Consider the following 13,035-nt stretch of genomic DNA (forward strand, 5'->3'; position numbering starts at 1 on the left):
CAATTACATTTGAAGACTAATAATTGGTGTCTCTTTTTGAGGGGCTCTCTTGTGCATACTGTATATCCATTTCAGTGACAAAAAATCTGCAAAAATCCTGTACCTTGTGAAACATTAAAGAGCTTTTTATTCCTAAGAAGCAAATGTACACTGATCAAGATGAAGAAAAACATGAGTGAAGTTCTGTCAAAGCAAAATTAAATGTATCATGCCATCAGTAAATATCCTGAATTTATTTTTACCCAAATTGACACTATAATATAAACCCAGGGTTCAGTCATTTGCTTCCATTTTTGAAGCATCTCACAGAAGATGTTCAATTCGCCAGGCAAAATGTACTGTCACACCTTAACTTAGAATAAAACAAGGATTCTTGTCCAGTAGCCAATTTTCTTCTACCCAGCACCACCACACTCTGCTAAACATTTCTGAAGTCCAACTTTCAAAAAGCAGAACAGCAAAAAAGTGGATTCCCATGTAGATTCCCAAAGAATGCACTTTGATCACTGTCATTTTCAAGCCGTACTCTTCCACCTCTGCTGTGCGGAAATTACGTCCTCTTTAAAATTTTTTCTAATACCCACCCTAAAAACCTACAACAAATTGCTACTGAAGTAGCAATGAAACGTTTAGGGAAACAATTTTGACCAATTCTTCCAATGTATGTCATTCAACTTGCTACAACTCCTAAAATGGACTGCAGAGAAAGAGAGTTAGCAAACAACTCATCATGACAGAGATGAAAAATAACTATTGCATTTTTTTAAAAGAATTGTGAAAAACATGAACACTAATACCAAAATTTCCCCCTCCATCATTACATCAGGATGGGAAAGAAAAATCTAACAAGATATCATTTTGCCACAAAATGCTCCTGCAATAATAAGCACAGAATGGAGTATTTTGAGTGTGATAGTTTGCTTCTTTACAATTTTACTTAACATTATTTAAATAAGCCTTACTACATTGTAAAAAGATTCATCTGCAGGATGACAGATGGAGGAATTCACACTTTTTTGGTTGCTAATGCTTTGTTTCCTACAAGACTGAGTTCATAGGTAACAGTCTCTACCTACAGAAAGTCACCATTCAGAAGAAGAGAATAAGCACAAAAGATAAGAAAGGATTTACAAAGCTTAAGGTATCTGGGACCCATCTCCAGTAAGGAGAAAAAACACAGTAATTACTTGTGTTTATTGAAGGTACTAATAAGACACAAGTGTGTGGTCTTCTGAGCAATGCTGTGCTCTCCCCAAACTGTTTCATTTCGTCTCACACACATCGCAGTCATGAGCCCATTCAACAAAGTGAAGTCTTTAATTCTCACATACATAGAAATCTTCTAAAAAGGTATGTAAATCTGTAACACCTAGGACAAAAATCAACCCTCAGGAAATAACCTATTTTTTGTGAGTCCTGAGGCTTTTCCCTTTCGATTTCTTTCTAATTACACCCCCGGATCTTAAAAAGTTCGGAATCGCACATACACCTGTTTCCCCAAAGTCGTTCCCTTCGGGAGTATTTCAACAGTTTTCTTCCTTAGGATCCAAAAGCTTAAGAGTTAAGTGTCATCAAGTCTGCTGAAGTGGAGAGAGGAACCAACAATGCTGTGCGAAAAGCCTGGCCAGTCTGGGCAGCTTTTACTTGGGGAAACTGAGGGGGTGTTGTTTTTTTGGGAAGAAAGTTGTTTTTGAAGAAAAGCTGCACACGAGAGGAAACAGTAGACTGGTATATATACTGTATGTGTGCCAATGAGTCTGAATTGTAATGGCCACAAAGAATCTGGAAAGTCTGTTTAAATCCTCAGTTGCTGCAGATTTCACTTATAGAAATGATGAGGCAATCTCAAGGCGAAGAAGATAAACCAGTCTTACTTGCTGTTTTGAAAAGTCCTTGTAATAGTCAAAAGGTTTTAAACTTGGATGTATGGAAACACTTAAAATTCCAAGATACAGAATGGAGACAATCAAGTATACAGTAGTTGTAGAGCAGGAAAGCCAAGGAAAACAGAAGAGGGTATTTCTTTTTGTTAGCTAACTTTTCCACAAAACCAACAGGCTTTATGGAGCACAAAGAATGTCTTCCCATCAAACCTACAAATGGCTTTCCCTGTTGTCTGAAATTTCAAAATACATAATTGTGTTCTCAATGAAAAAATAAGGAGAATTTTCAAAGAAACATCTGGGGTTTTTCCCACCTATTCCCCTCTCTCCCACTATGCAGCACCACTGTCTTTGCATAAATCAAGCAGAATTTACACAAAATGGGTTTGGCACGTGCTGTCTTATGCCCGGCAAAGCTTAAACTGCAGTTTGCTGGATAGTTATGTTTTCTCCTCACCAGAAGATGTTGAGGTCTTTGTGCATCAAAAGCGGAGGGATGCTGCTTCGGTGACAGATGTCCCTGTGGATGAAGAGGATAATTCGGATGTACTGTAGCTGACTGAATGGACTGATGTTCAATTTAAAGTTCTTAGATTCTCTGATGTGCTGGATTCCAAAGCACAGATATTTGAGACTGTCCTTTTTCTGAGAACTTCAGGGCTTGTCAAGGCAGACAGAGGATGTATCTTTGCATGACAAATTGCTGAGAAGAGATTGTGGGGGTGTGTGCTTAAGGGTCATTTCCTCTGTTAAATTCACTATAAAAATATTTGAGCTTATTTCTGATTAGATTTAAACAGCAGGCTTATCTTGAACAACCAACCTCCATTCAGTACAGCAGGTCTTTGGGAGCTCCAAAGGTGTATTTAATGTATTCATGGTGTGGTGCCCTTTTTTGCCCCCCCACCTATGTCTACACTTTGAAGTTGTTCTGTGCTAGCAATCTGAAAAAAAATTCATCTTTAGAAAGGCTGGTTAGTTTGTTGGATTTACATCAGAGGGGAGCATGCCAGTAAGTAAAAAACAAACAAAAAACAAAAGCCAAAAACACATACAAGTACTGATTTTTTTTCCTCAACAAGTAGACAGAAAACCCCCAAGTGTCTCTATCGCTTTTGTAATGTACTAATCTAATGGGAAGTCTACCTAAAGATTCCAATTCCGACCTCATTTTACTTCTCGTTGAGGGGATGCATAAAGACAGTGATGTTACAGAAAGGAAACATGGTTGTATTTCCAAACAACTACTAGCTACTCATAATGTGTTTTAGTAAGACAGAAACATGTTTTGTTATCACAAAAAGTGTTGTTCAAAGTACAGAAGTTTAGAAAGGTAAAGATAAGAAAATACCTTGATACATTTAACATACCTTCAAAGTTTTACACAGAAGAGAAAGCTTCTACAGTAAAAGTACTAACATCATAACACTCACCAACACATTTTTCAGCCAGTTCTCCTAAGAAAGGATCTGACAATTTGGGGTTCCAATCCCTGGTATGAATTTGTAAAATGTGCTTTCGTGCCTGATTTTAAAAAAAAAAAAAAAAGAGATCAAATTAGCAAACCAAATCCATAATATTTTAGACAAAAATAATATTTATTCTTGTGAATCTGAAGTTATTTTACTGGTTTTTGACATATCACTGAGAGTCAGTTCTATATAAAATAGAACTTAGTACTCAAAATTTTATATATAAGCAGTAATTTTTTCAGTATATGTTGTATACTTTAATTGCTGTTTTATCAACATTATTATATGTGAATTCATCAAAACTCATGTTCTATTAGGAATCACCACAGGTTTATAACTTAATTTTTAATTACTGTACCTATGATTAACAGTTTCCACTGTCAAATGCCTCATCAATGAATGTGCTGCTGAGTAGCAGAGCACATACACACGAATCCCAAAACAATGTCAGCTAAAAATTCTATAGGATCCAAATACATCTATCAATATACAAAGTAAATTTAATTTTAAGCATAATTCATGAAATATTATGTCTGAGTTCATGAAAGCCTAGAATAAGGAACTGAAATGTTCCTGTTGCCAATACAATAATGTCTGGCTTTGCATCTACATTTTTTAGATATTTAGAAGTCTACAAGATTTAAAAAGTTATTTTCTCTTATCATAACTTCCAAAACCCCAAGTAGTTCGGGTGCATTATACAAATCCATTGGTTTTAGATAAGCAATTAAGTTTATTGTGAATAATTTACCTATCCTGAAGATCTGAAGTTCAGTACAACTTCATGTATACAATCTGTTTGTACCACAAATGTCTTCCTAATTAAACATTCTTACAAGCAAGAATGTGTACTTTTATTTTATAAGCTTGGCTGTCAGGCATTCCAATGTTTAACATCCTAAAGATGTTTATTAATAAATTTCATTTCTAGGTTTTACCTTTTTATCAGGCAAGTTGAAAAGAAATTCCCTGTCAAAGCGACCAGGTCTCCTGAGTGCAGGATCTATAGAATCCAGTCTGTTTGTAGCACCAATTACAACTATTTCACCTCTATTATCCAGTCCATCCATGAGGGCAAGAAGAGTAGACACTATAGAGCTAAAAGAGATGTTTCAGAGAAAGAATATATAGAGAACACTGCACAAACTTTTGGATTTTCAAATGCAACATTAATAATTTCAAAGGAAAAAAGCCACGTTTAAAGAAAACAGGTGCCTAACAGTTTCAAGTCTCATATATTCCATTAACCTCCTAGTCTGCTGGCCCCAAATTTCTTTCCTATTTCTCTCAGTTGAGTGGAAGGAGATATACACACAAATGCCACCACCTATAGAATGACAGATACAAGTGTGTTGCCATACAGAGCAGAGCAAAACCGAGACTGAAAGCAGCCGAGAAAATTTTCAGCCAACTGTTGTAAAAAATGTTTTAAAAAATGACATGATAGCAACAGAAGATAAGTTTGCACATCATACTATCTAGAACCAAAATCACAGGGGAGTTCAGTTCATTCACAGAACACTAAAATTCATAGTCTTAAAAAAACATTTTTTCAACTTGTTATTCTACTGGGCTGGTAACAGACAATCTGTTTAGAGCACAAAACCAAAAGAAAAGCTGTGGAAATCTTGCAGTTAATAACATGGATGAAGGATAATTGCCACTACAATTCAATTCCCAGCAAATTACAGTCTGCCTGGAGGACCGAAAAGATGACTTTCAACTCCAAAGAAACAATCTGTCCTTTCTAGGGTAAGTGGGCTCCAGAAAAAGTAAAAACCTTTCCTGGGAACTGAATAAAGTTACCTTTAAGGGTTTACCAAGATAACACAGCATATACCAAGATAATGGTAGCATATGAGAAATATTACCTGTGAATCTGATCTTGTCTGCTAGAACGAACTGGAGCCAAGCCATCTATTTCATCAAAAAAGATTATAGAGGGTCTCATCAAGTATGCCTGGTATGCAATAAATAAAAAAAAACTGAATTAACTGTTAATTCATAATTTATCCATCAACATTGAAAACTGTTCTTACTACAAAGCATTAACATGGTAAACTGACACATATATTGAGACGTATTTGTTAAAACGTGTACAGTCTGAAAAGAAAACTGAATTTTCAACTATAGCACTGTTTGAAAGCAAAACAGGCTGCAGTCTGCTGTGAGTAAGCAAGATGGCACCAGTGTACCAGTTTTACTGTGTGCTGGACAGGTTAAAGACAAACTGAGACACACTCAGTTACAGAAAACTTGATCTTATCTGCTCATAACCTGTTTTGTTTAGACATATCTATCTGAAAACTACTTGTCTTTGAGCTACTGCTTTTCACTTGTTTATGTGACTCTCTCTTCTGTCCCATCTCTTCTGAGCCGAATAAGAACAGTATAACAGACACAAAACTGACACAATTGTGCATCCTCCTCTGTAGCATTTATCTTGAACATGCCAGTCAACCTCAAACTCACTGATTCATTTTTTTTTTCCAATTTTTACCCAAACTACTTTGCTTTATTAATGGTCAAGTCAAGAGACTTCTTCCTCTCAGTTTTCAGAGGAAGAAAAACTGTTGTCAATATTCCTCTATTCTTTTCATCTACATATGTCATTTGGACAAATCCTGCTTAATTTATGAAAATTTACAAATATTTAGTTTCAATTGCAAATAACTTTGGCTGCCTAAACCACAAAAAACAACATACAGAGTAATTATATGAAAAATATGTATTTTCTTCTAACCTGATCAAAAAGGAGTCGAAGCTGACGTTCGGATTCACCAACCCACTTACTGAGACAGTCTGCTCCTTTCCTCATAAAGAAAGCCACCTTTTTGTCTCCTTGACTGCACTCATTAGCTAGAGCTCTAGCTACCAAGGTTTTACCTGTTCCAGGAGGACCATAGAATAAACAGCCCCTGAAGATAAATGGATCAACACAGTCACAAACTTATTTTATGTCTCCTGAAAAACTCCAAGTCAAATTTTATAATGAAGACAGGGAGCCTGGAGAAGAAAGACTTAAGATCTCATATTATTATTTAGTGTATTAACATGACTTCATAAAATCTAAGTTTGTTTTATTCTTTCAAATCAGTAAAACTTTGATTTGTAAAGATCATTAATTAATGGCATACTAAGTTTCCAAAGGATACTTTTACATTAGTTGAACACGTCCTCAAATATTAGAACTTAGGTTAATACCTGAGTCAGTGTTTGTTACTTCTTTGGAAAGAAGGAATTCCTTTAAATTACAAAAAAACCCCAAAATTTTCAATTTACTTAGATTCCATGTACCCATTTAAATAACATACCAAGATGCCTGATTAAGAAATACTAAAATCATAACATAACATCATTGAGATTACACCTATAAAAGAAACATCAGCATTTCACTTGATTTAGTAAAATATTTGATAACATAATGGGGGGAAAAAAAGGCAAGGTACTACTAAATAGAACACTAAATAGAATCTTTCTTTAACCAAATCACCAAGTTTACCTTAATATCACAAGAAAAATAAACTAAATATTTTTTTAAAATAAAGAATTGTTTAACTCTTCATCCTGCTTATTACATTCTGATAGACAACTGGGGTAGCAAACACATAGGTCTATTTGAACTGTAAAACACTTCAGGGAGAGAATCAATCTCCTATGTGTTTTCAAGTGAAGCATTCTTCAGAGCTTAATAAAATAAAACAAAGCAATATGAATAAATGCACCTACCTCGGTGGCTGAATTTTGAATTTTTCAAATATTTCTGGATAGAGAAGAGGAAACACTACCATTTCCTTAAGTGCAAGGATATGATGGCTCAATCCCCCTATACTGTCAAAACATACCTTAGGAAAAAGAAAACAGCATATAAAGCTTATATTGTAACAGCTTTCCACAAAAATATCTTTACTTATAAAATATTTGAAAACAAATTACAAAAACCACTGCACTGACCAACAGGAATTCCCTGAATTTTGAAAGTGTAAAGAAACAGTTGAGAAAGTCAATTCTTGGCTGCCCATATGAAGTTTATCTGATTTGCAAGCTAACTGTGCCAGGGATGCCTGAACATCTACAGAGATCCAGCCTAAGTCCCAGATCATCTTTAAGCTCAGGCACAGCATAACGTGAATACAATCAAAGCACCTCTAGACAGAGGTTCAGCTCCAGTAGTAATTCAGCAGCTTCTGCACAGCACACACCATAGGCTGATGTGCATCGTTGGTTCTGAACACACAGGACCCACATGGTACCAGAGTTAACCAGTCCAGAGAGTCAGGATCTCTGTTTCCTGCACTGCTCAGCATATCCCAGTTTCCACTAGTACAAGTAATCACAAACTGACTGTAAGCAAAGAAATACAGTTGGGCACTTGATGTTTTGGCTTATTTATGACATGCATGCAGCCTGCTGACTACCCACAGGCCAAAAGCAAGTGCCTTGCAGTCTAAAGAAATAAACAGACAAAAGCTTTGGAAAAAATAAAGAGATCAGCGAGCTTCTTATGAATTTACTTCAACTCTAATAAGAGGCTTTGGAGAATTCTACTTGTACATAATTGGGTGAAGGAAATAAAAAGTTCTAACAGAACTTACCGATTTATCAACAATCATAGGGTCAACATCAGCCAAACTGGCCCCAACTTTCACACGTTCTCGAAGGATTCCACTAGCTAAGTCTTCTGCTCTGAAGTTCAAAGGCAGGCACCTGTTCAACAACAAACAAAACATCAAATAAATACTTTTCTGTTTTGTTCATTTGCTTGAAGGGAAGAACCAAGAGATTAAATGCCTTCTACTACGTAAAGAGACAACCGTTCTGGATCGGTAAGGCAAACAAAACTGACCTTTTTTACTGTGGTAATTATTACTGTGTATGTGGAAGTTCCTTACATAAAGTTAGTTTTATGCTTCCATACAGGTACTTCAATCTGGACAACTAGGCTGTACAGACTATTTTGATTAAACACAGAAGAAACATTTCCTTGCTTTAAGGATGTAGTACCTATGTAGGTACTACATAGGCAGGTACTACATAGGTAGTATCAGGTCAACTACACAGATAAGTTACACTCAGAACTGTACTTCTGGTAGTTGTATAATCGCTTGAATTCCTCATGATGGAAAAGGGAACAGTGTGGCAGAGAGGAAGAGTTGGAAAAAAAAGAACAGGAAACTTTTTTCTGCTGAATTTTCCAACTAATGCATCTATGGCAGTAAGTAAATTTACTTATAGATCTTCCACTTTTAGATAACTGCTAAATAAATTTAAGGTCAACAGAATATGTGTTGGGTGTGTAGAATGCATGAATTGTTACACAAGAGGAAGAGGGAAGAGCTAGTACTGGGAGTATAACTGAATTAACCAGGACCAAGTAACACCAAGAATAGAAATTTATTTTAACCAACAGAAGCAATCTTATAACCCAACTGAATCAAACAGCTATTCTTATCTTTCCATCTTTTTATCAGTATTATTAATTATCTACTCATAAGACTTCAAGATCTATATTAATGTGACCAGCAGTTTTCCTAAACCATGTAGCAGAATCAAATGATGCATAATAGAAATCAAACCCTTCTAAAGACCAAGGATGTTTTGATACCTATTTCTTGCTCTGGCTATGCTTTTAGATTTTCTTCTTTCAAAGCGTTCTTCATCTGAAGAGGTTGTATCACTGCTGTGAATGGCATGCTTCTTTCTCCTGTTGAAGTGGCAAAACAAACAGAAAACTCAGTCCTTTTTGCAGTAGAATGGCATTTTTTGGTTTTTTCACAGTACTGTTCAGGTTTGAGATGCACACAAATTTTACCTTCGTTAAGTATCTGAGAGGGGAACAACAGCTCTTACCACAGGGATTATCTGATTTCAAGATGAACATCACTAAAACAGTAGAACCCCATAAGATATGTAGTCCAGTCCATGTTGCCTCAGCAATGTGATTTGAGTATTCAATCAATAAGCTGCAACTGTACTTAGGAAAACCTCCAACCACTTTAGCCACCTCTAACGCAAGAGAGATATCAAGATCTCCTTACTCAGTTTGATGGTTTCATTTAAATTTTCTCTGAAAAAAATCCATACTTCCCAAAGAATATAGTCTCTTTTTATGAGGTTATTCATTCTGAACAGCAGAACAGTTTCATAAAATACCAGTACTGTAGTTTAACTTCTCATCTGAATCCAAGTAAAATTACTATTCAAAGTCTGAATGAACCATTTCTTATTTTAGTATGACTGTATCTCAGAAAACTGAGTATTTCAGAAATATCAGAGAACGTACATTAAATCTTTGTTGAGTTTGATATCGGTTTGAAAAATTCAGCACTTTTTTTCATGAAAAAGCTGGCTACTACTAAAAACTCTTGGATTTTAGGTGAATATAGTGAGCTGCATCATTTGCATGACTACAATAATGCACTGAACTAGCTGGTTTTTGCCAATGGATAACATGGTCAATCAGTTTTACTGCTCAGTGATCAAAAACGAGATAAATGTCAAAGTATCACAAGAAGAATATCACGCAATTGGCAAGACATTTTATGATAGTGTCCTGACAAGAAAGGATAAAATGAGAGTGGAGCAATGAGCAGACTAAAACTGCAGTGATAATAGTTTTCACTCTGCATATCTTAATAGTAAGTACAAGTCGTGAGATTATCTAACACAATGTCATCTGCACTTCAAGGGGAGGAAGAAAAAAGACAAACTCTTATTTGTATTACAAAGAAACTTTAGAATCATAAGATTCATCTATTCATTTACTTTTCATATTTTCACTACACCATTAAATTGAGCAATAAGACAAGTGTTTCAGCTATGACTAGCATTCGTTTACTTGGATTCTGTTCATGGACAGATTTGTCTTTTTGAAGCTTTGACTAAGTTTATTTTTTAAAAAATGTACTAAGCTGTAATCTCATCTGTTTTGTTACATAAAACCTGCTGACAGTTTCCAAGACAACTTGGTATATTCCAGACTTCTTTGACACAAAACATAAGAGTCAAAAATCATGCTTGCTAAATATTTTATTAAATTGTTGATAATCCTTGGATGAAACTTGAACTGAAAGAAAACAAAAAACATTAACCTGATTTGTCTAGTTTTGCAGAACAGAAAAGGGATTATTTGTTAAACTGATGCTCTGGATTAAAACACAAAATGTACGGTCTCACAGAAACAGTGTGCAATGTACAATTCTTCCCAGTACTTGCAGCACACCTGTTTCCATTCTGTTCAGCCCAAAGCTTCTACTGGGATTGCAAAGTGCCAAGACTCTCCTATTTGTGTTCTGATCAGGGTCTAAACTTGGGATACAATTCAAGACCCACGCACATGCGTGAATGAACTGTACAGCTCACTCAAGAATGGTCTGAAAATCAAAAACTACCAGAATGTCCTGAAGGAAAGCAAATAACTACATACTAAAAGACTGACATTTACCTGATATGGCTTCTCCTTGCAGGAGATCTGTGAATGTCAAACAGTGTATTTTCTCTCTTTTTTTGATGAGCTGGCACTAAGAAAGAGAAGTTAAAGGTTTGTAACATCAATTACAAAAGAATAACAAACTAATCTAAATGCAGCAGAAAAGTGCTAGATAATCACTTCATCAATTAGGTTACCACTGGTTTCTCTAAAAACTCAAATTAAGAAAAGAACTAGGGGGTGGTGGGAAATCAAAACTCTCATGTTTTGTTTTACTATCACCATACTTGGCTTAATACAGGCACAGCAATCCCACCCTCGTACTCCTCACACCATCACAGCTGTGCCTATCACAGCACAGAATGTAACTCAACCAGGGCACTGCATTTTTAGTTTATTTTCAGGACATGAAGCTCCATACAGAAACGCTTTCACAGCTGATAATATGGGATGTCTTCAAATTTCTCTCGAAAAATAAACCACAGCATTTCTCTATCAGAGTTTTAATTTCCAAGTTGCCTTAAGATAAAGCACATTGATACACCACCGAATATATCCACATTATTTTAAAGAGAAGTATTAAAAGGTTAAAAATTAAGAGACACTACATTGTACCCTGTATGGACCCTGATGGTATGTCCTGTGAGGAACAGCTAAGGACACAAGGTTTGTCTAGCTGGGAGAAAAGGAGGTTGAGGGACAACTTCATTGCTCTTTACAGCTTCCTGACAAGGGGAAATGGAGGTGCTGAACTCCCTGGGATCCAGTGACAGGACGCGTGGAAATGGTTCAAAGCTGCATCAGGGCAAACTCAAATTTGACACGAAGCATTTCCTTACTGAGAAGGTGCCCCAACACTGAACACAGTTCCTAAAGAGGTGGTCAATACTCCAATGCCTGTCAGCATTTAAGAGGCATTTGGACAACACCCTGAATAACATTTTACCTTTCAGTCTGCCCTGAAGTTGTCAGGTAGTCAGACCAGATGATCATTGTAGGTTACTTCCAAGTGAAATATTTTAAATTTCTCATCCAGGCAAAATGTGGTAACTGCTGCTATGTCATTTATCTACAGTTATGATTTAGGTTTACCAGTCGAGAGGAAAAGCAGGTGTAACAGCAATTATTTTTTCTAAGTAATTACCGGATTTATTAGACTGCTTCATGTCAAATGTTTCCTGACTTAAACCTCGCTCACCCTCAGCCCTGAGCCCAGCATATGGCAGTACTTGCATAGTTCAGTGAGGCAGCAATGCCACCCCCACTGACAAACTGACAGACCGTGCCTCAGCAGTCCTGTTTGCGTGGTGAACAACAGCGGCAAGGCAGAAGTCACAAGGTGCTGCGTGGGAACTCTGTCAGGGATGAAGAGCAGCCATCCAACCTTTCCCTCCCCACACCCATGCTATTCTTGGAGGTCAGCAGACCAAAAGGACACAAGCACTGTCTGGTTCCTCACCTATTGGAGGGGCCTGGTATCTTTCAACAGTTTTTCTCTGTCTGAGATTATATGGCCGATCATTTTCTTCCCCCTCAGCTTCTTCTACTTCTATATCTCCATCTTCTTCCTGAGACTCTGTTCAGGGGTAAAAATAATTTTGAGAACACTTCTACTTGATGTCAGAGTTACTTTCATCCTAAAAATTAACATTTTAATGGTCACTGAGAATTGCTGCCCACTTATTACATAACACTAATTGGAAAATCACTGGAAATTTGAAGACCAAGCTAAATCTACAATCATTGTTAAATTTCCTTCTAGTTTTCTACAGATGGTTCTGGAAAAGCAACAGAGAGAAAAATAAATGCATTCAAAACAGTTTCAGTTGTAAAGTACTTCAAATATCACTTTTATCCATGTATTTTTCCTTCAATAATTACCCTTCAATTAAGAATAATGCCTGTCTTCTCTTTTCCCATAGGAGCGTCAGAAAATCAAGTATTTGACACAGCACGAAAATAAGTACAACTTTATGATTCACATTTTTACACAAAGCAAAGAAACAGTGTATAAAGGCATAACCTAGGCCCATCTATTAACAGTACCAGAATCTCCATCCATGGATCTCAGAACTAAGACTGAATTCTTATTCATTGGGACAAATCATATCATGTACAGCAGTTTTAGTTAAAAACTGAGATATGCTATGCTGAACCCCGTATGGATGCCTGAAGTTTGAGTCTGATTTCTTAAGGAAGCCAAGCATGATGCTGATCATGCCATCACAGTTAGCCACAATCCCTTCTTTCT

General features: G+C 36.3%; 1 protein-coding gene across 2 annotated transcripts in view; it reads right to left on the reverse strand.

Moving 5' to 3' along the window:
* ATAD2B (ATPase family AAA domain containing 2B) overlaps positions 1-13,035 on the reverse strand; it is a 75,156-nt gene that overhangs the window by 39,828 nt on the left and 22,293 nt on the right. For both annotated transcript variants that reach the window (XM_027749277.2, XM_027749276.2), the window contains exons 7-15: positions 12,244-12,360; positions 10,800-10,875; positions 8,961-9,059; positions 7,951-8,062; positions 7,085-7,200; positions 6,099-6,273; positions 5,227-5,315; positions 4,294-4,453; positions 3,317-3,407 (exon numbers count right to left, since the gene is read on the reverse strand). In XM_027749277.2, the coding sequence (XP_027605078.1) occupies positions 3,317-3,407; positions 4,294-4,453; positions 5,227-5,315; positions 6,099-6,273; positions 7,085-7,200; positions 7,951-8,062; positions 8,961-9,059; positions 10,800-10,875; positions 12,244-12,360 (1,035 nt within the window). The remainder of the gene's footprint in view (positions 1-3,316; positions 3,408-4,293; positions 4,454-5,226; positions 5,316-6,098; positions 6,274-7,084; positions 7,201-7,950; positions 8,063-8,960; positions 9,060-10,799; positions 10,876-12,243; positions 12,361-13,035) is intronic.

This window comes from Pipra filicauda, unplaced genomic scaffold, assembly GCF_003945595.2.
Source record: "Pipra filicauda isolate LSUMZ 115617 unplaced genomic scaffold, ASM394559v2 scaffold209_size2725305_pilon, whole genome shotgun sequence".
Lineage (NCBI taxonomy): Eukaryota > Metazoa > Chordata > Aves > Passeriformes > Pipridae > Pipra > Pipra filicauda.